Source organism: Nymphalis io, chromosome 16 (genome assembly GCF_905147045.1).
Source record: "Nymphalis io chromosome 16, ilAglIoxx1.1, whole genome shotgun sequence".
Taxonomy (NCBI): Eukaryota; Metazoa; Arthropoda; class Insecta; order Lepidoptera; family Nymphalidae; genus Nymphalis; species Nymphalis io.
This window is the reverse complement of record NC_065903.1, coordinates 12,390,619-12,416,231: the sequence shown is the minus strand read 5'-3', so window position 1 is coordinate 12,416,231 and position 25,613 is coordinate 12,390,619. Positions and strand designations below refer to the sequence as shown.

The 25,613-nt window shown below is 33.7% G+C and overlaps 2 protein-coding genes across 2 annotated transcripts in view; one reads left to right on the top strand and one right to left on the bottom strand.

Annotated features, from left to right (window-relative positions):
* Positions 1–5,169: 5,169 nt before the first annotated feature.
* Positions 5,170–25,613, bottom strand: part of LOC126774349 (E3 ubiquitin-protein ligase ZNRF1) — a 131,905-nt gene continuing 111,461 nt past the window's right edge. Inside the window, exons 2-4 of the mRNA XM_050495835.1 lie at positions 9,542–9,637; positions 6,753–6,858; positions 5,170–5,832 (exon numbers count right to left, since the gene is read on the bottom strand). Of these exons, the coding sequence (XP_050351792.1) occupies positions 5,775–5,832; positions 6,753–6,858; positions 9,542–9,637 (260 nt within the window). The 3' untranslated portion in view covers positions 5,170–5,774. The remainder of the gene's footprint in view (positions 5,833–6,752; positions 6,859–9,541; positions 9,638–25,613) is intronic.
* LOC126774348 (uncharacterized) lies at positions 16,422–18,642 on the top strand. The gene is made up of 3 exons (XM_050495834.1): positions 16,422–16,788; positions 17,509–17,753; positions 17,953–18,642. Exons 1-3 carry the CDS (start codon positions 16,781–16,783, stop codon positions 18,327–18,329), a joined length of 630 nt encoding a protein of 209 aa, XP_050351791.1. The 5' UTR covers positions 16,422–16,780; the 3' UTR covers positions 18,330–18,642.

The window sequence follows — 25,613 nt, the reverse complement described above, 5'->3', positions numbered from 1 at the left end:
ATATGTGTGTAGATTATTTTTTTTACTACAATTGCTTGTTTATTATTAATGTATTAAATTAATATTTTTTCTGTCTCTTCATAGTCCAGTTTTAAAAGCCAGTCAGTTAATTTCCTCTTACATGCGAATTTTAGTAAATTTGAAATAGAGAGTAATTTATTTAATTTATTGTAAAGCCTGGCTGCTTTAAAATCAAAGAATTTTTGGGCAAAGAATGTTTTGACCATTACAGATTTACATACTTCATAAGATCTTCTAGAGTCAGCTATATCAATCAGTGAGGCTTTAATCCTGGAGTGTTTTTTTAAAATGATGTTCAAAATGTAAAGTTTTCTGACTGCTAGAACATTTGCTTCCCTATATAGGTCTACAGTAGGAAATACGCGTGGCTTAGAGAGAGCTACTTTAAGTATCATTCTTTGAGCTCTTTCAACTTCAATTATGTGCGTTTTGTTAGAACCACCCCATACAGTTATACAGTATGCTATTAAAGATTGACATAATGATATATAAACAGTCCTGATGAGGGTCCAGTCAGCGATATGTCTCATATTTTTGAAAACATATGTAAGTTTTCTGAGTTTTTGACTTAATTGTTTTAGATGCCCTTTAAAATTAAGATTTTTATCAATTGTTATACCTAAGTATTTAGTTTGATCTATTTTATTAATAATGGGACAGGTACGTTTGGTATGATCTGCTAGATTACACGAATCAGCTACTAATTGGTGTGATATTGTATTATTAGGTGCGTTGCGTATTGAAAAAACTATGTATTGAGTTTTACTTGGATTCAGAGTGAGGGTATTATAAGACATCCAGTGATTAACCGTATTAAAACCTTCTTGTGCAAATTCAAATACTTCATTCCATGTTTTACCGTGAAATGTAAGTGTGGTATCATCTGCATATGATATTATTTTACACTTTCTTAGCTTTAGGTTACAAAGTTCATTTATATAGCAAAGAAATAGAGTTGGGCCTAAAATGCTACCCTGAGGAATTCCATAAGTGACAAATCTCTCATTGCTGATAACGTCACCTATTTTAACCTGCTGGGAGCGACCTAGCAGATAATTTTGTAAAAGTTGTAGTTGTCTATCTCTAATGCTTAAACTGTCTAGCTTCTCGATCATTTTATTCAAAGAGACTGTATCGAATACCTTTTGAAGATCAATAAAAATAGTTAGGCGTTTTTCTTTATTGTCTACTATGAAATCCGCAAGAGAATGAACTGCATCCGAGGTTGATTTTCCTTTCCTAAAGCCATATTGTGTATCTGCGATTAAGTTTTTATCTTCCAAATATTTAACAAGTCTATTATTTATAATTTTTTCAAGTATTTTCGAGAGGGATGGTAATATTGAAATTGGACGGAAATTTGATACAAGGTTTCTGTCTCCGGCTTTAAAGATGGGTATAACTATGGATTTCTAGAGAGAAACAGGAAATATACCTTCGGATAAACCTTTATTAAAAATGTAGGTGAGCGGAGTCACAATAAATTCAATTAGACACTTGAGTACCTTGGACGTTATGCCATCCCAGCCAGGACTACAGTTTGATTTTAGGTCGATTATAAGTCTACATATTTCATCTTTTGTAGTGCTTAAGACAAGGAATGAGTTTTGTATAGATGATGTTCTAAAGGTATTAGTGGAGGTGGTTAATAGGTTTGAGGTTATTTTTGAGGCCAGATCAGCACCTATGCTTGCAAAGTATTTGTTTACTGAGTTTACTGATTCCAGGGGTGTTTTATTTATATTAAGGAGTTCAAAAGGTTGGTTTGTAGTTTTATTTAAGTTATTAATATTTTTTATTACGTTCCATATTTTTTTGTTATTATTTCCAGCGGCTTTAATTTCATTTCTTTCGTAGTCCCTCTTACATTTTTTTAAAATTTGATTACAAAAATTCCTGTAACGTTTGTATGTAATTCTTAGTCTCATTATTTACCTCTTTCTTTAATTTGTAGTGCATTCTATCCCTAGTTCTTATGCATTTCAGCAAACCTATGGTGATCCAGGGTTTTTTAATTATTTTACTTCGAGGAAGTCTATTGGTAATTGTGTTTTTCAAAATAATGTTTTGTATAAGGTTAATAAATATGTTCATGCACTGATCTGGATTGTTATTTATATTATATATCTCACTAAAATCTAAATTTTTACAATCATCTTTTAATTTGTCAAAATTTAATTTATATGAGTATTTTAATTTTTTATACATACTATTGGTATTTTTATTCATACATAAAAGAATTGGTTCGTGATCTGTTATTGCTGTTTTTAAGATGAAGGTAAAAGATGATAGTTTTGTTTTAAAGATTATATGGTCTAAGCAACTATTGGCTCTAGTAGGTGTGTGATATGCCGGGATTAAACCAAAAAATGACAGGACTTCAAGATAATTCGAAGTATCCTGATTAAGTCAGCAATATTAATATTGATGTCTCCCATTAATATTATGTTTTTGTATGATGAGAGCTGCACGAGCAAGTTGTGGAGAGATTCAATGAAATTATTTAAGAGGCGGAAACTAGGAGGTCTGTATATGGCAATTATCACCGTGTCTTTATTTATTTTTATTGTGAGGCAATTAGCCTCCTGCATTTTAGGTTCTTCTACTTTAAAATCTATATTATTATTCAAAATAACAATGACCCCATCGTTTTGATTGTAGTTTACTGAAGTGCTAAAACACGTGTATCCCGGAACGTTGGGGAGATTAATGACGTTAGAAAGCCAGCATTCAGATAAAATAATTATGTCAATGTTGTAATTGAATCTCGATAGTAGGACATTTAAGCTGTCAAAGTTTTTATTTACGCTTCTGATGTTCTGTTGCAATATTTTAAGATAAGCATTAGGACAACATTTTAAGTCTGTTAATTCAAAGTTATCAATGTTATTTATATTATTTAATTCTGCCATTATATTAAAATCGAATATTAGAAATGCAGTATGGAGGACTCATGAAAAACGTTAAATTAGTCTCATACTTTTCTTGCTTTCGTTGCATAAGATTAAGTGAGGTGGGTATGAGCATTAGTAAATTCGCTATATAAACATTTATTATACTATGAAGTTTTATAATTGATTGAGTGCTTCTTATAATTGAGTTAAAAAAGAAAAATGAGTACTGAGTTTGTGATGTATATGTGTGCAATGTGTATACAAACAATAGATTAATAACTAAGAGAAAAGAATACAGTAATAATAAGCCCGAGTCGCTTATGTAGTTTCCAAGCGCTTGAGGTCTTGTTCGTTTTTTAACCGAATTGAGGGCTCATTTTCTTTCTTACGTAACAATATATTACCTGGAGTAGCCCAGCAGAACTTGTACTTGTTTTTCGCAGCAAAATTTCCTTGCAAGAGTGCAAGGAAATAGAGTCTTTTCATGCTTGGTGTAAGGAAGTCCGACACATAAACTGTTTTTTGAGGTCCATCGAGGCTCAGGTGCTTGGTGTTCAGTCTGTAGCCATATTGTCCTTAGTGAAACGTTTTGCCGAGCTCAATATTTTGTCCTTAATGATTACCGACGAAAATTCCACAATTAATGGCTTAGATTTCTCATTTTTTGAAAATTCCCTGTGGATGTTTCGTATTTCATAAGGGTCAATCTCGACTTTGAGCACATCACTAAGTGATTTAACAATATCTTGTAATTCCTGCGTTTTTTCGGTTTTCACACTCGGAATATTTCTAATTTCTATACAAGTAGCACGACTTCTTCTTTCTAGTTTTTTATTTTATCCACCAAATTTCTAATTTGTGCTTTGTCTTCTAGATTTTCTTGCATAAGTGTGTCGTATTTAATTTTCAGCTCTTCGTATTTGTTACTCATGAACTCAATTGACGATGAAATTTGTGAGTTCTGATCTCTGATTGTGTTGACGGTACTTATTAGTGATTCATACTTCGCGTCCTGTGCGGCTGTCCATGTAGTGAACATATTTTCAAATTTACTCAGAAAATATTCCAAGTCATCTCCCTGTTTACGCTTTAGTCTCTGTGACCTCATGGTTACATTGGAATCTCCGGTTATATCCGGAGATGATTGAGAATGCTGTAACATAGGAGTAGGTGTTTTCGGAGGGGAGTGTTCAATTGGCATTTTTCTATATATGCCTTTGACAAAGTGTCACCCCAACTTTATTTTTAATAAATAATTAAAAGTGATCGTATTTAAAGTACCAGGGCAGCAGGATTTCGCAAGAGGTAGGCGGGGCCTTATAAATCGTAGCCACGAAGCGGATTGTACTAGGCGCAAAGTACCAGGCGCCGCGATGAACGTATACCTTCTTATTGGTTATGCACTCCTATTTTATAGCACGGATTTATTGTTTTTAATTGTAACTTTAACAAACAATTTTAATCACAAACAAGCCATAAACACATGCACTCAGTAAGCGGTCCGAGAGGGAAGAGGAGTTTCGATTGTAAAAGCGTCATACTTTCTGTTACATCATTTCGTAACATTGTTGTAGCCCAACTTGGATTTTACTTTTCAAGATATTGTATGATTTAGTGCAGATATTCTCAACCTTTTTTGTTGCGGCACACTTAACGATTTCAAAATTTGGCGGCACACAAAGAAAAATATAAGTTTAAAAATTATTTACTTACTTATACACACTGCGTGAAATAGATTACGAACCAATCAAATTTTATGGATTTAATATATTTAATTTTATTCCTGTTAAAAGGATTTTTCTTTTTAAATCATATTATTTAATAATATTAACATAATAATGTCTAAAATTTGGCGGAAAACTAAGGATTTCGCGGCACAGTGGTTGAGAATCACTGATTCGTTATACAAATAAATATCATGTTCAAATAATTATATAGTTAATTCATTTTTGTTAACTTTATTCAAAAATAATAAATATTACGTATGTTCTTATGATATATAAACTACATTACTTAAAAGGAGGATTGATTAATAAACAATTATACTGCTACTACACGTGGAGAAATAAACTGCGATTGAATTTCGCAGGTCACAAAATGTAAGAATAAAAAATTATATTTAATGACCGTTTGTTATAATACCCTTACCACTATTCGTATCAAGTTTAGTTTAAAAAAAAAAAGAGAAACATCAAATTAAATGGTATAGTTTAATTATATCTGTATAATATAGGGAAAAAATAAAACAATCGTAGAAAATTTAAAAACAAATCAAGTTTATTTATCAAGATGAAAAAAGATCAAATGATATTATATATTATACATAAGCTAGGGAACAGATATGTACGTCGTGTGGCCGCGGGGGGCGCGGTGGAGGGGGCGGCGACGAACGCTCGCGAACGAGACCGCCAAACAAAACCTGACGTCACTATACATAATGTACAATACGTATACACGAATGTTATACATACATATATATATATATAAAACGAATCTCGAATAATTGCATCTGAACGAAATACTAACGATGTAAAATTTTCAATTAATATTACAATAATACTCCATCGAGAAGTTCCGTTTATCGATACTATGATTGTCCTCGTTTTTTAGTTTTTTTTTTTTAATTTTAATTCATTAAATGGTAAAACATCTCACTAGCATAAGTTTATATTTACAAGGCCCGGGGGCCGCAGTCTGTTCATTGTATAAAACTATCACTCGCGACAATGGCACGTGTTCGGGCATGGCTGGCCGACGTGGCGGGGCCCGGGGGGCCGCCGGCGCGGGGTGCCCGGCCGGGGGCCGGTCATGGCGCGGGGCCAGGCGGGGCCCGAGGCCCGGTGAGGATACGCGCGGCCACTAGTCGCCGGGATGCTCGGGGCACGATCTGTTTACTTCAAACCATTGGTCTATACATCTGAAATCAGAAATTAGTCAAGTTATTAATCACGTAGAATAGATGAATAAACTTTAGATAAGTTAGTAAAGTAACTGCCTGAAAATATTCTACTGCTCTCCTTTTTTGAGGAGAACGTTTTGGAGCTTACTCAGCTAAGCTGCTCCAATAAGGTAAATCTTCTACAGATATGTCAATTTACCGTCGAGTACGAGGTGAAATATGAATAAGCCCAAATTGAGCACATGAAAATTCAGTGGTGTTTGAACCAGCGGGTAATATTCTCGTCTTCTAAACAACGGGACGATCACGGCTCTTATAAGATACGTTCGTTATGGTTTTAGAAGAACTTTTAAGTTTGTTGCCGGTTCTCCTCTGTAGAATCTATAATCCGAGCCGGTGGCAGATCTAAATTTAATTTTAAACTTTTAAAATGGCGATTTAAAAAGTACTTCTAAGCACCTACATCGATACAGTATATTTAGATTTTTGAATTTGTTAATAATTAGATTAGTAACACAATTGAAAACGTAAATAACATTACTTAGATTATAAAATAAAACAAAAAGTATGGCTTATTTAATCATAACACAGCCATTGATGTCCTGGGTTTTATGTACCTACTAGTATATTCTACCACATCAATCAAGTCGTAAAAAATGAGTCATATATGGCGAGTCATAGATCCCGTAACCATTTCTAGAATGCTATTGGAACTAGTCCGATCAGAATAGGAAAAGGAAAACTTTTAAAAGTATATAATTTAATAATTTACATGTATAAGTATTATTGAATGAATAATCCTTTAAGATTATCGACTTAAGGTCTTAAAAAAAACCACAACATTTTCATTTTACAATCGTAAGTATGACGAGCTAATATCACAACCGTTTGACGACGGCCGCCGTGGTTAATGGAAGGCAAGTGGTCGGTGTAATTACCCCTTATGATAGATGCAAAGACAAGGCAGACGCGCGATGGTGTCGCCGGCAGAGAGCTCCTCCAGACAGATCACGCACTCTCCTTTGGAGTCGCTCAGCACGTCCTCTGAAACACGAATAAATTATTATATACAAACTGCACAGACGACGACGATATTTTATTCGGTTCGCATAAATGAAATAATTTATACAAACCTTAATAATAGGTGAGACCGAATAATATATAATATTATTTACGATAAAATCGAGATGGCCCAGTGGTAAGAACGCGTGAATCTTAACCGATGAACGTGGATTCAAATCCGGGCAAGCACCTCTGAATTTTCATGTGCTTAATTTCTATTTATAATTCATCTCGTGCTTTTCGGTGAAGGAAAACATCGTGAGGAAACCTGCATGTGTCTAATTTCATCGAAATTCTGCCACAGGTGTATTCCACCAACCCGCATTGTAGCAGCGTGGTGGAATAAGCTCCAAACCTTCTCCCCAAAAAGGGAGACGACACCTTAGCACAGCAGTGGGACATTTACAGGCTAAAATTAATAAAAAAAATACTTCATTAAATGCTTAATGTATCATGTTAATGTCTTTTTTACAGTACCTAACAATTTTTAATTTTTATTTGTATTTATTTAAATGCTTTAATGTACAAATGCATATATATGCATCACATTTAGATTATTATTATTTTTCGATTGCTTCGATATTCTTGTCGGGTTAAAAAAATGCTTTATTTATTATAATGTACGGGACTCCTCAGAGTAATTAAATGACCGCAAAATCAATCTCAATGATTTAATATCATAGCATTGTAATCGAAAATGACATAGAATATGCAAATTTATAAATTCATATATAATTCGTTCAAAATAAACTTCCTTGATTTGTTTACATAATGACTTTGTTGATTACATACGGGTGAAGCTAATAATTAAAAGCGTGTTAATAATTAAGCGAATCAGAGCAGTACACGATACGACATAATTAATTATAAAGCTACGGCCAAACCCATGCGACCGGGCGGCTGACGCAAATGTGGACACCACGTTTTAAACGATCTCTTATTCTAGCTATACTAGCGTTTATTATTAAAACATAACGAAAGTAAAATAATTCGTTTAAAAAAGCCAACGGAACGCGAAATTTACTTTTCAGTAAATGTTTGTAGAGAAATAACAAATACCAGTTGTTTCTGTAACCTCTTTCTACCACTTCTTGAACGTTCTAAAGAACCGGTAGAATAGAATATTTAATTAAATTTTGCGAACAATTTTACCGGGTATTTAGACCAGGTAGGGCTTTGTTCAAGCTTCTCTAAGCCACCTCAGTTGTCTGGCGCTAAGCGGCAACGCTTTGTAGCCAGTTATTACACTGGGATGTTATATGACTTGTTACAGTCAATCACAACGTTGGCAGCGCGTTCACAGGGTAAGGAATAGTTTGTACCATTTCTCGTACCAGTGTCCAGGGGCGATTGGGACCACTTTCCGTCATATGACCAATTTCTACTCATATACTTATACCATCATATGACAAATCACTTGGATTACCATGCTAATTATTTAAGCGTCAATAGCGCAATAGTTTGCGGGCTTGCGATGTACAAGTTCAGGTTCGATCCTGATCCATTGGGCTATTGTCGTTCCCACTCCTTACACAAGCTGTTCGCTTAATTGTAAATGATAAATAGCAATAGACACTAGTATCTCCTTAAAATAACAACGGGCATTACTAGTATTATTTAAAAAAATAAAATATCTTTATATAAGTCATGTAATATTAGTTCTTATTCAAATTATGTAAACTATATAATTACAAGTATAATGTTTTAAAAGTTATGACCGTTACTTTAATAATAAAATCCTGGGACATTATTCACACACGGCCATCTGATCCCAAACTAAGCAGAGCTTGTACTATAGAAACCACACAACTGATATACTACATATACTATTTTTCTTTTGTAACCACACACTTATATAGAAAATTACACCCAGACACAGGACAAACAGACATGTTCATGCACACAAATGTCTGTCCTGGGTGGGAATCGAACCCACAGCCTTAGGCGTGAAAGGCAAGTATCTACCAACCACGCCAACTGGCTCGTCTCAGCTTTACTTTTAAAGATTAATTTGGGTTTGTTTATTGAAAATAAATTAATATGTAAAAAATTAAAACATTTAAAGTATCAGACATTTTTCACAATAACTAAATTATTAGTAATGTAAAAAAATATATATATTTTTTTTTAAATCTTAAGTGTATTTGTTTAATTTATTATAAAGAACTTAATTGATTCTTATTTTGTTTTTTCTTCAACTATAAATATACATAATTGTTGTCCAAAATAACTAATTATCTTGTATACATATACTCGTACAATGCCAAGTTTAATTAAAATCTAAAATCATTCAGCAGTAACCTCGTACAATTTTCAAAGGTAGATTATATAGAGTAATACAGTATAGGATTTGTTATATTGTTAGTAGATAAGGGTTTTTCCGCAAACTACACCATCTAACTTATTTATTTTTATTTTATAATATATTATGAAAACCCGATTTAACCGCCATATTCTTTAATTACAAGCATTTATTTAACTTCACCTTCATATGTGCGGGACAAATCTTGCAACTTAATTTGAATCAATACACTTCAAGCTGAACGCTGATTGGTCGCTTATTGCGTCATGGGATGCTTACGACCAATCACAACGGAGGTAAGTTTGTGTATTAAAATTGAAATTTTGTTAAATAAATATTCGATACGGATTGCGAGATACGAACCATTGTATGAAAGACGAGGTCGCGTGAGGCACATTACAAGATGGCACTCGATGTCGTCCGGAAGAACGAACTTGCTGCATACTGGACACTTGATACCTGAAACGGGAAAAACAGACTCGTTTAATTATATTTAAAGTGAAGTTAGCTCTCTCTTTGAAACGATTTGGAGCTTATTCCGCCACGCCGACAGTAAATAATAAGGCGTATTGTGCTTTAGTGGATAAACATGGTTCGCAATATCATCCATACTTTAACTACTAATGAGTATAATTAATTAGATAATTCTAGATAGTTGTAGATCTTTCTGGAAGCCGGTCCGGATACCACCTACATTCGTTACTCTACCGCCAAACATCAATATTGTTATGTTCCGGTTCGTGTGTTCCAGTGTAATTAGATACTCAAGGGATCTCCGTTCTCCTGTCTGACGCGGTATCGACACTATATATAAAATACATTAGATTTATATATATAATGTAATGGAACAGTAACTGATGGTTTTATTAACGGGTCTTATGGTTAGTTCATATATGCGAACAAATTCTCTGATAGGTACCTACCACTAATTCATTAATTATTCTAGCGTTAAGTGTTAACGATTTGTACGATATCGCAAGCAGAGATAACTATTAACTTACAAGGCACAACGTCGTTTTTACCGACTATATAATTTTTTTTTTTAAATAAAAAGTAATATATTTTCTTATCGTCTATGAAAGCAAGCTCTACGTCCCAGGGACGGCCGCTCTCGACATATCTGTGAGCTATTTCAAGAGGCTCTCTAACGAGTCGTCGCGGTACTATGAGCTTACTTCGCCACAATATTTTAAACCACCGATACTTACGAGCGAGTCTTAAATAGGATATGATAATTTTAAATTTTCATAACATAAAATAACATCCCACGTGTTGGAAATGGCATTTTCTCCTCATCACAAGAAGGCTTGAACGTCAACACGTTGAACACGAGATTATTCGTTACAAACTTCACTTAATAATTATTTAGCATTTGAGGTTTGAACCCGCGAACTTCAGTTAAGATCTCTGTTTTCTAAAACCACCAGCACTGGTTTATTATATTATGTAAAGTAATATAATACCATATATACTTATAAAGGAGCACTGTACTATTACGAACGAATAAAATTTATTTCACTGCAAATTGACAATGTCAAATAAATATTAATTATTACTTATAAAGACAGTGCACCGTCAGGCCTGGCCAGAATAACTGTTTAGTGGGTAGTACCTTGACGAGCTTACTACTGCTACCACCAATAAATGATCTTGTATCATGTTAACGAATTCCTTCGTTTCTTTAGCGACATACAACCTAACGAGAGATGGAACTTTCACTCTATTCCGTTCTCGAATAAAAATATTTTAACAAGCATCAAAATCACGTACAACTTTAAGATATTTATTGTACATAACAAAGTAATGACCGCGGTTAATAGGGCTTGTAAAGAAGTTGTTTTACTAGTACAAATATACGAGGTCACGTACGTAAACAGTACGAGTTATCTTTTATCAGGCGATGTGACGGCACGTGGCGAGCGCTATGGTATCCGAACGAGGCCCGCCTATCAGCGACGAACATCACGAATTCAATCGATATGGACTGCCGATGGGAGTAATGAGTCGTGTTCACCAAACATTTGCATTGTTAACATATTCAACATTGATTTTATTTTTTATTGATTGTCAACCAGCAACGATCTTTATGATTAAAAATTTTGAAGAACAAACGAAAGAAACCCTGAAGGATAATAGATAGAGTAGATACTTGGCTTTGTGCAAGCCCGTCTGGGTCGGCATCGCTTACTCGTCACATATAATACTGTTGAAATTTATTGATAAAAAAAAACCCAAAAAATTTATTGGCTTAATTCAGAATTTGTCAATAATACTCGTATTTTTGAAGGAACCTATATTATTTATTTTGCAACTGAAATAAACTTGTCATTTAAAGCGTCGGAATTTTGGAAAATAAGATAGATATCGTTTATAACGACAAAGAGACCTTAGGTTTTTACTTGAGACTTCTTTCAGTTCAGACCTCAAACAAAAGTTCAACGTCCTGTGAGAAAAAAGTCGTTTTGCCAAAGTTTCTAAACTGGACTTAACTCGTGTATTATATTTTATAAGACATTTATTTACTTACATATTGTAAAGTAAATACTCTAATAATTTATTCTAATAAAAACATTACATCTTTATTTATTTGATAGAACCGTGGATTAATGTAAGCAAACTTTTTAATATTTTGTATTTATTTTAAAATAATTAAATTATCAACCGCCAGTGTTTTAAGATAAATGTATTATTAGTTAACGGTTTCGATGCTCTGGTTGGTTGCAAAAAATTATAATGAGACTAACTACAGAAGGCATATTAAAGTTCACAGGTGTGTGCTTAAACACAAGGCTCTTCCATCTCTCTCATAATCCGATGGGACGGCAATCGAAACGACCGGAAACAGTTCAGGCGCAGGGCCAACGACTTTACGTGTTTACCGGGGCACGGGAGTGTACACTCTTCCAGACTCCGGGCTGCTACTGAGAATTTTCTGATAGAAAAACCCAATAACTTTTTATTGATCCGAACTGGGAATTGAAACCAGGACCTCCGGGTCCGCGACCTTATATCTAAGTGCTAGACCGACGAAGTATTCAATAGCAATAGATACATAAAATGGTACCGAACAGTGACTCCTCGCAAATTGCACAAACCGAAATCAATAAAAACGGCCGCAGCTATAAATACGTCGACGAGGACTCGTCTATATTTCATCATAGCAGTTAGCATAGTTAGTCTATTCCATATTTTACACATTTTGTATGTCACAACGAATTTTACTTCAATTTATGCATAAATCAGATGTCCAGATGTATGTGTGATCGCGCTAATCTCAAAACCTACTGCGGAGATTCTCATTGTTTTCATCAATTGAATAGACTGAATGTACTATGCATGAGTATTTTGTGCAATTTTTTTCCGTTTATTGCTCTATCAGACTTAACTATTGCATATTGTTTTTTTTATTACTGATAAAATTATAAATAAAAAAATAAATATTTATATAATCACATGGATATAATATGTAATAACTGTTGAACTTGCGTGTACACGTCGTAATCAAGAGCGCTTCGTAAATCGATATTTATTCTATAAAAATAAGATATCGCCATAAAGAGATAAAAATTATCTAACACAGTTCTAAAAAAAATCTATGCTTCACTATTTATCCATCTACTTAGCTACCCGTGCAAAGTCGAGGCCAGTCATTATTTATTATTATTTATATAACCAGAAAGACAAATAATAAATATATTATTACAGAGATAATGGAGAGGAATTATTAATACTAGTAACTTGCTAAACTGTAATCTTTCTCGACGATTTATTCAATTACATTTGCTTAGTTGGCATAAAATACTTGTTTCGAACTAAGCGAAGTTCGAATTCGTTACTCGTAATTCGATAACGACAAATTAAACACAACAACGTAACGAGAATTGTTATATTTCATTCATATAAACGTGAACGTGATGGTCGAGAGGATGGAGAATGTTGAATATGGACAGAGGATCGTGGGTTTAGGCAAGCACCGCAGGGTTAATTTTTGCTAGTATACTCGTATCTATATAAAAGACAGACAGTTCAAACTATAAGCTTTTATAATTCGTTTCGTGCTTGGCGGTGAAGGTACGTGTAATGAGGAAACCTGTCTCTGTGCGTGGGGGTGTAATTCTGTCACGTGTATACCTTCCTTCTTCCCAACTGTGAAGCGACTGTGTTGTGAAATAATCTTCAAACTTCTTTACAGTTATTTTTTTCATTACTTAATACATCCAATTCTTACTTTGAAAATATTAAGAGAAATACAACAATTTTTAATATTACTCTTGTAAATAAATATATCAAACTAAATATGTACATAAATTAAATTATGTATTGTTATATTTAAATAATATTTATTTAATAAATGACGAGATTGATTTATGTGTAAGTACTAGTATTATCTTAAAAAACAAATGAGATAATTTTACATGAGAAATTAAAAAAACTGGGTTTTTTTTCGAATTGACTTTGCTACTGTTGGCCCAAATGGCCTTGACAGCGTCACCGAGCGGGGGACTAGTCTACGATACCCAACCGGATGTTGAGAGCTTCACTTAAGGGCTCAGAACACGCGTGTCCTAAAAACGCCTCCTGAGGCCGAATCTCGGCTTAGGACACCGTCGACGTCAGGAAGGACACTATGAGTGCAATGACTCCATCACACGCCTCAGCGCGGACGGGTAAAAACAACTTTGTTATGATTTATCGTCACAGATCAATTTTAAATCATGTTTAATCTATTTAAAATCAAACGTTATGACAACACACGTAATAAAACTATTGAAGAAGCAATGTAACGTAAATCCTTTTTTTTTTAAAGAATTATAGCAATGCGCTAATTACTAATAATACCTATTTACCCCTCCAATTAAGCTTTTTTAAGGAATGGGAAAACCGATAGTCCAAGGAGTCAGGATCGAACGACTTTTTACATCGCTAGGCATCCCGTAAAGCATTACGCTATTCTCCTATCAAAATGTTAAAAGATAAAGTCTAACAATATTGTTTTAATCCAAACTACGAGAATTATTAATTGAAGGATTATTTTGAAGAAGATAGACTATCCTTAGATCTATATACAGTTGTGAATTCACGAAAGAACTTAATAGTGTCAACATAACCCCATATCAAGTCACACATCAGTTATTTTCACCATTCTCGTGACAGTAGAAATCCTTTCCTTACCCTTAGCAAGTTTATTCTACTGTGAATTGATTTGTTTATTTTGTAACATACTCGGTGAAGTTAACGTCGATAAAGATAGAAAACCTTCGATCATGGTCATCTCAATCCGAAACTAGATTTTGTGGGATAAAGATGAACTTCGCCCAATATACCATCGTTTCTGTTTAATTGTTATTATTTAACAAATGAATTAGATCTTGTTATTTTCCATACAAACACCTCGTTTAGATCACTGTATATTAAAGGGAATTACTAATTTAATTATACCTCGACAGTAATCCGCCGGCAAATCTAATTAGGAACGTCATCAAATCGCCTTTAATATTAATTATCACCTTTTCTATAGTCGTGGAATCGTTGTATTATTATAATGTAATTTCATCGACGATTTCTTCTTAACGAAATATGTAATTTATTATATTATAATTTATTCGTATACATTATGAACATACAATTTTTTATATACATGATATATGTATGTATGTGTATGTATGTGTATATTGTTTGATACACACAAATATATGTTTTAAATCTTAAAAACGGCTGTATCTGTCGGGATTTTGACCGACGAAAATGAAAAAAAAAAATACACGTATAATGACAATTAGATAAAATTAAAGGATTTGGTATCCGTTTTAAAACCAATATTTCCCGAAATCAGTTTCCTACGAAGTACTCTTTCAAATATGAATATGTCTTATAGTTTAGACTGTCGCGTTTGGTGGTGGTGTAGATATAGGAGGAATTTGCCTTCCCGGCAAATATAAAAACTTCTCATTTCGTCGCCATGTTTTTGATAGTCATTTGTATATAAAACCAATTAAGTTAAGTTTTGTTGAATGTAAAACGGAGAAGAAGTAAATAATTTTCCTTCACATCGTAAACTAAACGAAGCAAGTAATTATTAAGATATTACCGCAAGTCACGTTTCGTGCTTGACTACTAAGTTGATCTATTCATTTACTTGCTACTTAGAACCCTTTCTCCGAGACTTTAAAAGTTTTTTTTTCTTCTCTAGAGTCCCGATAAAAACTTAGCCAAGATAGTAAGATAGTAACTTAGCAACATAAAATAAATATCCTGGAAAAGAAAACTCCTTCACTGAAACGAAAATAAATTATATTATAATCATGATAAGAAAAGATTATAAGCTTAAGACAAGCACTCAATGTTTTGATAACATAAAATCAAAACCATTACCTTATCTATTTTTGGTAAATAACTTAAACAGGAAATTGAATTTGTTCAACAAAGATAAACATTAATACTATTAAATTATGCAATGTTATTGCGGAATAAAAATTAATTAAAAAAAACTACCTGTTATGCCGTATTGGAAATATAAAGTAACTTGTTCAGAATGCATTTTTTTTACTTAAGGTTGAAACAAGGTTACTTCCAAATGAAAAAAACAGAACGAGAAATTAAGTCAATTTATAATGTCAACGCATAATTATAAACATATGCTTTTATAGAAATACAGAGGAGTACAGTTTTAATAATTGGAAAAAATCAGGTTAAATACGAAAATAACTGTGTCTGACTGTACTTACATCATCACGACTCAATCACTGAACAGATTCTAACGAAATTTGACATAAATGTAGCCTGGGACCAGAATAAGGAGATAGGCAAAAACATTACGGAGTTTTTGACATAAATAAAAAAATTGATCGCGGACAGAGTCAGAGGAAACAGCTAGTTAGCATGAGCAACCAATGTCATAAGTTTGAGTGGTCGGTGATGATGTTTTTTTTTTAATTTAATCTCACAGCGTATGTAGTGGCAATGCTACAAAATTGTATTCCTCAGATTTATGCTTGATTATAATATATAAGTTTCGAAACAATAACAGAGCTAAACGATAACTGACCAGTTTACAATAAACGCCATGGCAGAGTGAGTGGCTTATAGTACTGTCAAATATTTACAAAAAAAAACAACGTTTATATTATTTTTTGATCTTCATCCTGTCATGACACGTTTATGTTTTGATCCGTTACACAAAGATAACGACGAATTTTCCAAGATCATATTTAAGAAACATGAAATAAACTCTCGATAAATCGCGTCTCTCGTTCGGTTCCTCGACTTCATGAATAAATTTCGAGCGAGTTATTTTACAGTGAGATCGTTACATTTTATGGCATTCCGAAGTGCGAGAATTCCACATAAGGTATACATTCATTCAACACATAAAACAAGTGAAATCAATCGTGAACACAATATGAGGTTTTAGTGTTCGATCAAAAAGTTTAACGGTACGAAAACATCAGCACAGCTCCACAAATTAGATTGGAATATTCGATGACATTCAATACATTTAAGCCACTTAGAAAATTAACGGAGTTTTACATTACTGGTATTCATATTACGAAGTGTCGTGTGTGATTTTTACGAGTTTTTATTGATTTACGTTATAAATATAAAATGAAAAGGTAAATATTTTGAAATTTATAAAAAGTACCTAATTTTTCAAGTTTTCTTCGAACTACACAATATTCGTGCAGCGCTATATATAAATCAATATTTGCAAGTTGCTAAATATACTGTAAACCTCAAAGGAATCTATATTTATCCGTTTGGATCTGAATCATAGTGAACAAATTTATCATGAGAGAAACTTAACTAAACTTTAGTTGGATCAAAGATTAGCGCAAATTTTACTTCAGCTAGCAACAAAAGTTGATACGATATTAAATTCATGTCGCATAGACAAGAAACCGCTGATAAATATTGATCGAAGTTTAACGGAATGGTGTATCCAATCCCATCCACTGAGGATGTGACCATTAAACAGATTACACGCTTACAGGCACATTACTCACGAGTAATTTACTTTGAAGGCACTAACGAAACATAACATCCCAATACGTGATAAAAATTTTGCGCATCATATATATGAGAAATAATTGAACGCTTTTTATAGATTATTGGGAGTTTAGTATGAAGTAATCAAAATGAAATAATTAATTAATTAAAATAACAATTCAACTTGTAAAATCAATTGAAGTGTTACGTCGTTATAGAAAAATTATGAGTTAAATAAATGCATTAGCTTCTTTGGCTTGAACGTAATTGCGAAGTTAATTTATAAAGGAAGACAATTGATGAAGACAATCATTGGATTGATAACATTATTAATTATATTATTTCAGAACGCTGTTGATATTTATTTATGGAATATTCTCGATGCTTCCGTTCAGCTCTGCAGTAATTAACTGCCGGCTTGCCTGCAGACATTGCAGGGAGCATAATGCACACCCTAACATGCTGGAAGTCTACTGTGCTATGTGTGATGAGTGTAAAGAGAGACAGTGGCTACAGGGCCCACCTAGTCTTAATTTAAGGAATGAAAATGATAAAAGATACTCTAAGAACTACGATCACGAGGAGACTCAAGGTACATTTTTTTAACAGATGGTTTTAAGTTAAATTACATAGATATTATGTTAGACATGATTTGTTCATTTAGGTAATACATTGACCTTTTAAGGGAAATATTTAGTTTAGCAAAAAATAGAGTGTAAATAAAAAAAAAACTCACAGACCTAAGTTTTATTTTTGTTTAACGATTATAACGTATCTAAATATCGATTCAGATGACTGTTCAACAACAACCACAAATGACCAATGCGAAGAAACAATGCTATTAGCAAACAAGATCACCACGAGCGTTATGACAACGTCTACAACGCAACGACCTTGCACACCAAGAGCGGATTGCGTGGAAACTATTACCACAAAAGCGCCATGTTTGACCATGTCGTGTCCCATGGTTGCTCCATTGGCAATACCTTTGTGTCCAATGTGTCCTATGATGGCTATGTCCACTGTACCAAGGTCATCGACCGTTCCATCACTTCCTCAGATTCGTGAGAGGAAAGCTGTCGACATATCAACTACTACAGAATCTATGTACTTCTACGTCGGTGTACCAAAGAGACTTCTGAATGATTTAAAAAAACTTCGCTCCTAATGGCGTGATCAAAAAATGAAATAACAGTAATAATGTTTTACAAATGATCGTGAAATATTCAAATATTTTTGATTATGCAACCATTGTATTACATTAACTTGTAATTGTAATTTTAAAACATGACTTATGTAAACCGTAATACGTGACTTTGCTAATTTATCAAAAAACTAATCTATTTAGCATTTATTTTAAGTAAATTGTAAAAAGCAATTTTAAAATAACAAATTATTATTTTAATTACATTAGACAAACATTTTGTAACGCTAGGAACTTTGTTAAGTTTGTAATATTAATTAAGTCTATACTAATAAGTTGCCACCTTCGCTCTGTATATTTTGTAACGTTATTAATCAGATCAATGAGTATATTTTTCCTTATTAGTCAATCTTAACAATAAAATCATTTATTCGAGAAATATCGACGCTTCAAATATAATATTTTTGCAATTTTATTATTTTACAAGCCGTTCCTTTCGTAATTGTACGTAACTAGTATGTACTAGTTTCAACTTATGTACAAGTCATATTATACAGCGTTCATGCACGTAGTAACGGAAACTGCTAGAAAAACCTTGTTCGGTTACTAACCTTGGTTAAAGTGCAACTAATGTGATGTTAATATAAAATAATCTTATCTTTCTGCAATATAATCAGTCAGTCATTGATGATGTGATTGACCTCCTCCTGAAAGTTTTCGGTCACGGTGGCCAAACACAAGGAAGCATAGCCAACTACGCAGGACATATTACAGTGTACAAGTATGTACGCAAACACCCCTCCACTCCATACTCCAATTTACAGAAAAACACAATAACTTTTTATTGGCCCAACTGAAGATTGAACCCACGACTCGTACTCGGGATCTGCGGCTTTGTATCCAGCCTCTAGAACAACGAGGCAGGTCATATCAGCCTCTGATGATGTACAAGTATAGTAACGTACTTATATATAATTTGTAATGGTGTATGTATATATTTAATCAAAACATAAGTTACAACAAATCACATTCAACAAGTGATCGCGTGTTCGTCTACCCTTGAAACTTGAAAGTGCTGACTGCAGTGTATTCTCATTAAAACGTCTGTTTATACGTAATGTACTTGTCATTTTCATTTAAGTACATTAATTTGTTATTTACTTTGATTACAATTATTTATTTCTACATAAAAGGCTAGTTTGTTTTAGTAGCTAGCTTAGCTTGTCGATCTCGGAGTTCTTGGGTTCGAGTCAATAAAAAGTTAGAAATATCTCCTTATGAGAGCGAAGGGACTGTGTGTAGGAACTTGTGTTTGCACACACATCTGACCACACAATCTCAAGTGTTAGTATGTGTGTCACCTGCGTAGTTGTTATGAAATAAAAGCAAGGGCAATCTAAAGAGTAAGACCATTTAATAATATAAATACACAAACATTATAAGTAGTAACACAATATAATAAGTTGTAGGAAGGAGATCGGTTCACAATATACACAGCTGCAACCGCTTGTGCTCAGAATGTAACCTGTTATTCTGCATTTAAAATGATACATTTAGCACGCTCTATCAAAGTTCAATCAACATCAAGTTGGCTATTCTCCGTTGCGATTGGCTGCCGTGGCCGTATCGTAAACCGAGGACATAAAAAATATATTTCTATACTCATTAACACCTTCATTACACGTAGCTCTATGTTTATCTTTTTCTTATAAATCAGAACTCGAAACTTCTGTTGTGGTTTGAATATCACTGTTTTACAAAACATTGGGAACACTTTCATTTTCTAAGAAAATTTGCTTTAGGAGAGACTCAAGTTGCTTGACATTTACAAATAATCAATTATAGGTACTTATTAAAATTATTGTAATCCACGTACGATCGCGGAAGTGACAATAATTCATCACTTCATCGCTTTTGTTTTTTTGTTGTTTGCGAAAATAGCTATAAAGAATAGCACCAGCATTCATCAAACTCAAGTTAATATGTTAATAAAATTTAAACATATCTCTATATACATATGTGACGAGCACATGGGCCACCTGATGGTAAGTGGTCACCAATGCCCTTAGACATTGGCATTATAAGAAATGTCAACCATCGCTTACACAGCCAATGCGCCACCAACCTTGGGACCTTAGTAATTACACTGGCTCACTCACCCTTCAAACTGGAACACAACAATACCAAGTACTGCTGTTTTTCGGTAGAATATTTGATGAGTGGGCTGTACCTACCCAGACGAGCTTGTACAAAGCCCTACCACCAGTTAAAATGTATTTACTTAAACCCTCACCCGAGAAGAACCGATTTTTATTTACAATAATTTATGAGTATTAATGAATCGGAACCAGTTCGTTTTAAACTTTACAATTGAAATTTCTTTTAGGTTCAGACACAAAATAACGTGAAATTCTTTTTGGGTATAGTCAGGTAACAGAGGTTATAAGTTCACTTTTGTTACCAATTACTATAATACTGTTAGTATAGAAAGTCCCAACAACGATTTTAACTCAATGTATAGAAATTAATAATGTCAAACACAGATCGATCAGTGTGTCCATTTCCAACGATCATTATAAACCTGAAATGTAAAAACATTCTCTACACATAATAAATTAAACTACAAGTTTGTCTGTGTATATATATAATAGTTTTAAAATAATTTTCGTCTTATTACTAGTCAATAGGTCAAAAAATAAACAGTGTACAAAAAGTAATAGGTACATATATTTTTTTAATGTCATAATAATTGCCCACACACTCATAGTTGTTAAAAATTATTGGAAATGAAGTTTCCTAGATGAATGAATGAATGATGAAAGCCAAAGCGAACGAAGTCGCGGACGCACTTACTGTGCAAAGAAAAGAACGTGTCGTTAGTGAGACTGACAAGTGAGCTTACGTGCTCAGAGATCCAATGGCTAATTACCACCTTCTTATGGCATTGTAATAAAGGTTAATTTACCTTGCGAGCCTTTTTTGGAGCCAAGGTGAATTCCAGATGACAGTTCTAAGTTAAGGTGTTTTTATATGATTTCTAAGTAGCTACATAGTTTATAATGGCATGAATTCTGATCGAAGATTGCTAAAGGACTTTGTAGAAGGTTAAAAAAACTGATTAAATTACGTCTAATTAAATTTATAACGATTGGAAGAGGGAAAACGGATCTGATGTTACTACTACAGAGGTCTTTGTCTAACACTTACTATAATAAAAAAAATAAAAAAAATGACAGTAATATTGGTTAAAGATAAAGGTTTTTACTGATAAAATCATTTATATGATTCGATGTATTATTATCAATACCAGAAACCATTGATATCTTATTTTTAAATCAAATATCTTATATATGTATATAGGTATACTATTTACCATATAGTATTCTTCTGGGTGGACGTCTGAGCTGAGCGCCGTACGCCGCCGAGTCAGGTTCCGAGTCAGGCACACAGGTCCCTATAATTATCCCCATTGTCACCATAACACTACGTCCGGTCACAAAACATCACCAAAACGCCACGAACCAACACTACCGCACGATTGCAATTTAAAAGACAACAAAATTATATACTACACTTCACTATTTTCACAACGGAAAAAAATTGAAGCGTACGTTCGTTGCGATGGAACCAACACGACTGGTAACCAGTCGCGTGTCGTATCGACTCCGTCACTTTCGGCACGCTAGCCGTGACGTCACGGCGGTCACCGTGCGTCACGTGTCAGGGTTCGACTGACATTAAAACGCACAAAAACAAAAGACTGACTACTAGTTTTGATAAGTATAAGTAGGTCTCAAGTTCGGTAAACCGCGCGATAGCTTCCGCGGCGCCCACTTCGGGTGTAATGACTGTCGCTCCCACGCCGATATCAACAGGCTATACGGTGTTCCGGAAAGTAGACGTATTGCTACATGCTGTCTGTTGCGAAGTTTTCCAATGTAACTAAATAACCAATGGCAATAACTCAAACACTTCCCTACATACACAGTTACCTACATAAAATTAAGTGTTTTTCAAAAATATTGACTTATTGAGGTTCAACCAGATTACAAAATCGTTAAACGTGATGCATATCGTAAAACACACGACCTGTAATTGGAACACTCCGGCAATAAGTGTGAAATATGTTTTTCCAGCGGTTGCTCCCGAAACGATTTAATTAAAGTACCAACCTATTGAAAACAAATATATATATATTAAAATTTTACCTTTACAGTGAATTCGATGTGTTTTATATTGAAATAGTATAAAGCGAAAAGTTTTAAAAAAAATCTAGACTTATTTAAGTCGGCCAATGCTCGTCGTTAAGCTTATTATTAATAATAAGGTTGAATTCTTTTGAAGGGATTCCTTTAATTAGATTTAAAAAATGGTATATTCAAAATATCACAAGAGGTTGTTTACTTAAATGAAACAGGCGGGAAAATTTTAATGGAAACAACTTTTACTTTATATACAACCGATAGAGTCGCAAAGAACTGGACTTTATATAAAAAACCCTGGAAATCAGGACACCAGTCTCGCAATAAATTAATCATGATTATAAAATGAGCAATAAAGAAAATGTGTAATTATTTCAGCGTCATGACGGCAAAGATCTCCATGAATAACTTATAAGCCGTTTCGGTAAAACTTTTGCTTAAAAATTAATAAGATTTTTGCGTGTTGGATTTTTTTCTAACGCCGAGACAATTATAGACCACTAGAACATGTCTGCCCTTGAATATATTGTTAACAACTTGATGCAAATAAACACTGGTTTTATGGGAAGTTTACACGCATTTCACATTCCGAAGCATTTACACCTAAAATACTTTTAAATAAGATTCATTTTTGTTTACGTATCATTAAATCCGACTCTTTATTTCGATTTGACAAATCAAACGCTATAGAAGTCCTTTAGTAACCGTAAAATGTCTTGAGTGTGGCAGTACCATTATAAAAGTAATAAACAAACAGAAAACCTAGCTCTGTTTATACCCGAGGACCTATCATACAGATTTAATCCGCAGATTAAGATCATCCATCATACGGAATAACCACAAGACTCGTCCAGAAATGAGACTAATTTGGAGCCGTGGTAGATGTAACACGACAGTCACACGGCCAGATTGCAGCTATCAGTTTGATGTACAACGAGCGAAAATTATCCAACAACCACGTTCCCTTAAAATAACCTTTACAGCTTGGACATACGGATGAAAATCCTATGAAGAAATAATAATATAAAGTAGTGGTCGAATGTCTGACGAACAAAGAAGAATTAGGGAGCTAAACTGTAACGGTCCATGTTTACGCAAAGTTTCCCTGATTACTTTTTGTTAGCAGTCTATAATATCGATGAAAGGAATTAAAACTTTTCGAGGACGTCAAAAAAATGTACATTATAAGTAAATACTCTTCATGTATATGTTAAAATTAGTTACGAAAATGCACCATTTTAAGTGTTTGTTAGCAAACAGACCAAGTTTTATTTTTGCCTACAATAATAAAAATAAGGAAACAACATTATTAACAGCCATCAACGCTCGGGCGACATTCAGAATGATTGATTCGTAAGCTAAGGATTTTAAAGTCCTTTGATCTCGATTCAACGTAGGAAATGAGTACGGAAGCCTTGTTCTTCTCTTTCAGCATAAATATAATCTTAACGATCCGATAAATGGAACTTAGCACTTGAAAATAACATACTATCAACAAGACGAGTATTCTATGTTCGGTTCATTCGCTCTGAGTCGGCGAACAATTTCACAACACTGTATTACACATGAAAAAAGGTCAGACACCCATCAATTTTAGTTCACACATCGTTCATTCGCTACCATTGAATAGGAGATAACTAGATCGCCCTGTAATTTGTGTTCCGCGACAAACGACGACAAACTTTTTTGATTACCAACATAAAAAAAATTTCCTCAAACTGTCATAGTTAATGAATAGCAAATGAACTTTATTTTCCTTTATATGTGATCATATATAAGGGCTTTCCATACATATAGAAAATTTATCATCAACATCCAACTACTACTACTGAGCCGAGATGGCCCAGTGGTAAGAACGCGTGAATCTTAACCGATGATTCAAATAAATAGAATTAGCCCCTTTTAGAAAGTGTGTATATGTTGAATTTCAGTTATTACTTCCATTGAAATAAAACCTATACCAGGTTCTTAGTTCATTATCGCCACGGTGGCACGCGAAAGCGATCCCGTGGCGCTCCACGTTAGGACTGAAAGGGTACCGCTGGTTTTAAGTGGGTATTCCGATGTTTGGGGCGCACTCGGCGCCTTGGACACCAGCGAGCCCCACTTACCCCCCCCCCCCCCAAAGTTACCGTGTGGGAAACACGTATCGCGTTTTTCCAGCATTTAAAAAAAAAAGGTTCTTAGTTCATTATAGTATCACAAATTGTTGTAAATTGACAACAAGAATAGTCTGAAAATGTATGAGTGTATATTAATTAAGTATATAACACTATGATAATTCGCCTTATATAATTCATATCTGATGTATTGTTTGTTATGACATTTTGCATATACGTTATTCGGAGAGAAGATATACGGATACAGAGAAGGATTTTGGGTACTTAGCCCCTTCCTCACGAGGGCGAAAACTAGTATAAAAATAAATTATAAATTCCAACTTGACCGAGGCGAAAAAGTTCACCCTACCATTGATTAATAATCATTAATATAACGCCACCTACTGGCCACGTCACGACCTCAAGTATTGATTGTTCCTTGTCATTATATCGTAATAGCCTTAATAAGGAAGTAATCGTAGCGACAAAAAAATTATTATATATAATTATTATCATGTCCTTCAAAATGTCACACAATTATATTAACCTACCCTACTTTGTACATAAATTTTATGAATATTTATTTTTGCCATTATTTCTTTTATTCACGCGTAGTCGAGTTGAGTCTCTTTTTACTAGAGATAAAGAATTATAATAATTGTTGAAACAATTAAAACTAATAATAATGTTTATATTTTTTACTAGCTCCCCGTCTCGGCTTCGCACGCGTTCAATAAGGGTAAACATAAAACGTTTATATCGTAATATTATACATATTGTTTTACGTTGCGCACGCCTACCTAACCTAAACCAACCTTCCTAATGAATTACTCCGTCCATTGGTGAAAACCGTATGAAAATCCATTGTTCAAACAGGCAGACGCGGCGGGGGGACTTAATGATATGTAGTGATACTAACAACGCATTATGCACATGCTACACAATGCGTAGAGGCGATGAAAGTTTGAAGACTGATAGTAATTGGCATCACAGAAGAAAAACGAGCA

Coding starts and splice junctions, on each gene's coding strand:
- LOC126774348 (XM_050495834.1), top strand. Junction 17,754..17,952: donor CGATCACGAGGAGACTCAAG/GTACATTTTTTT, acceptor ATATCGATTCAG/ATGACTGTTCAACAACAACC.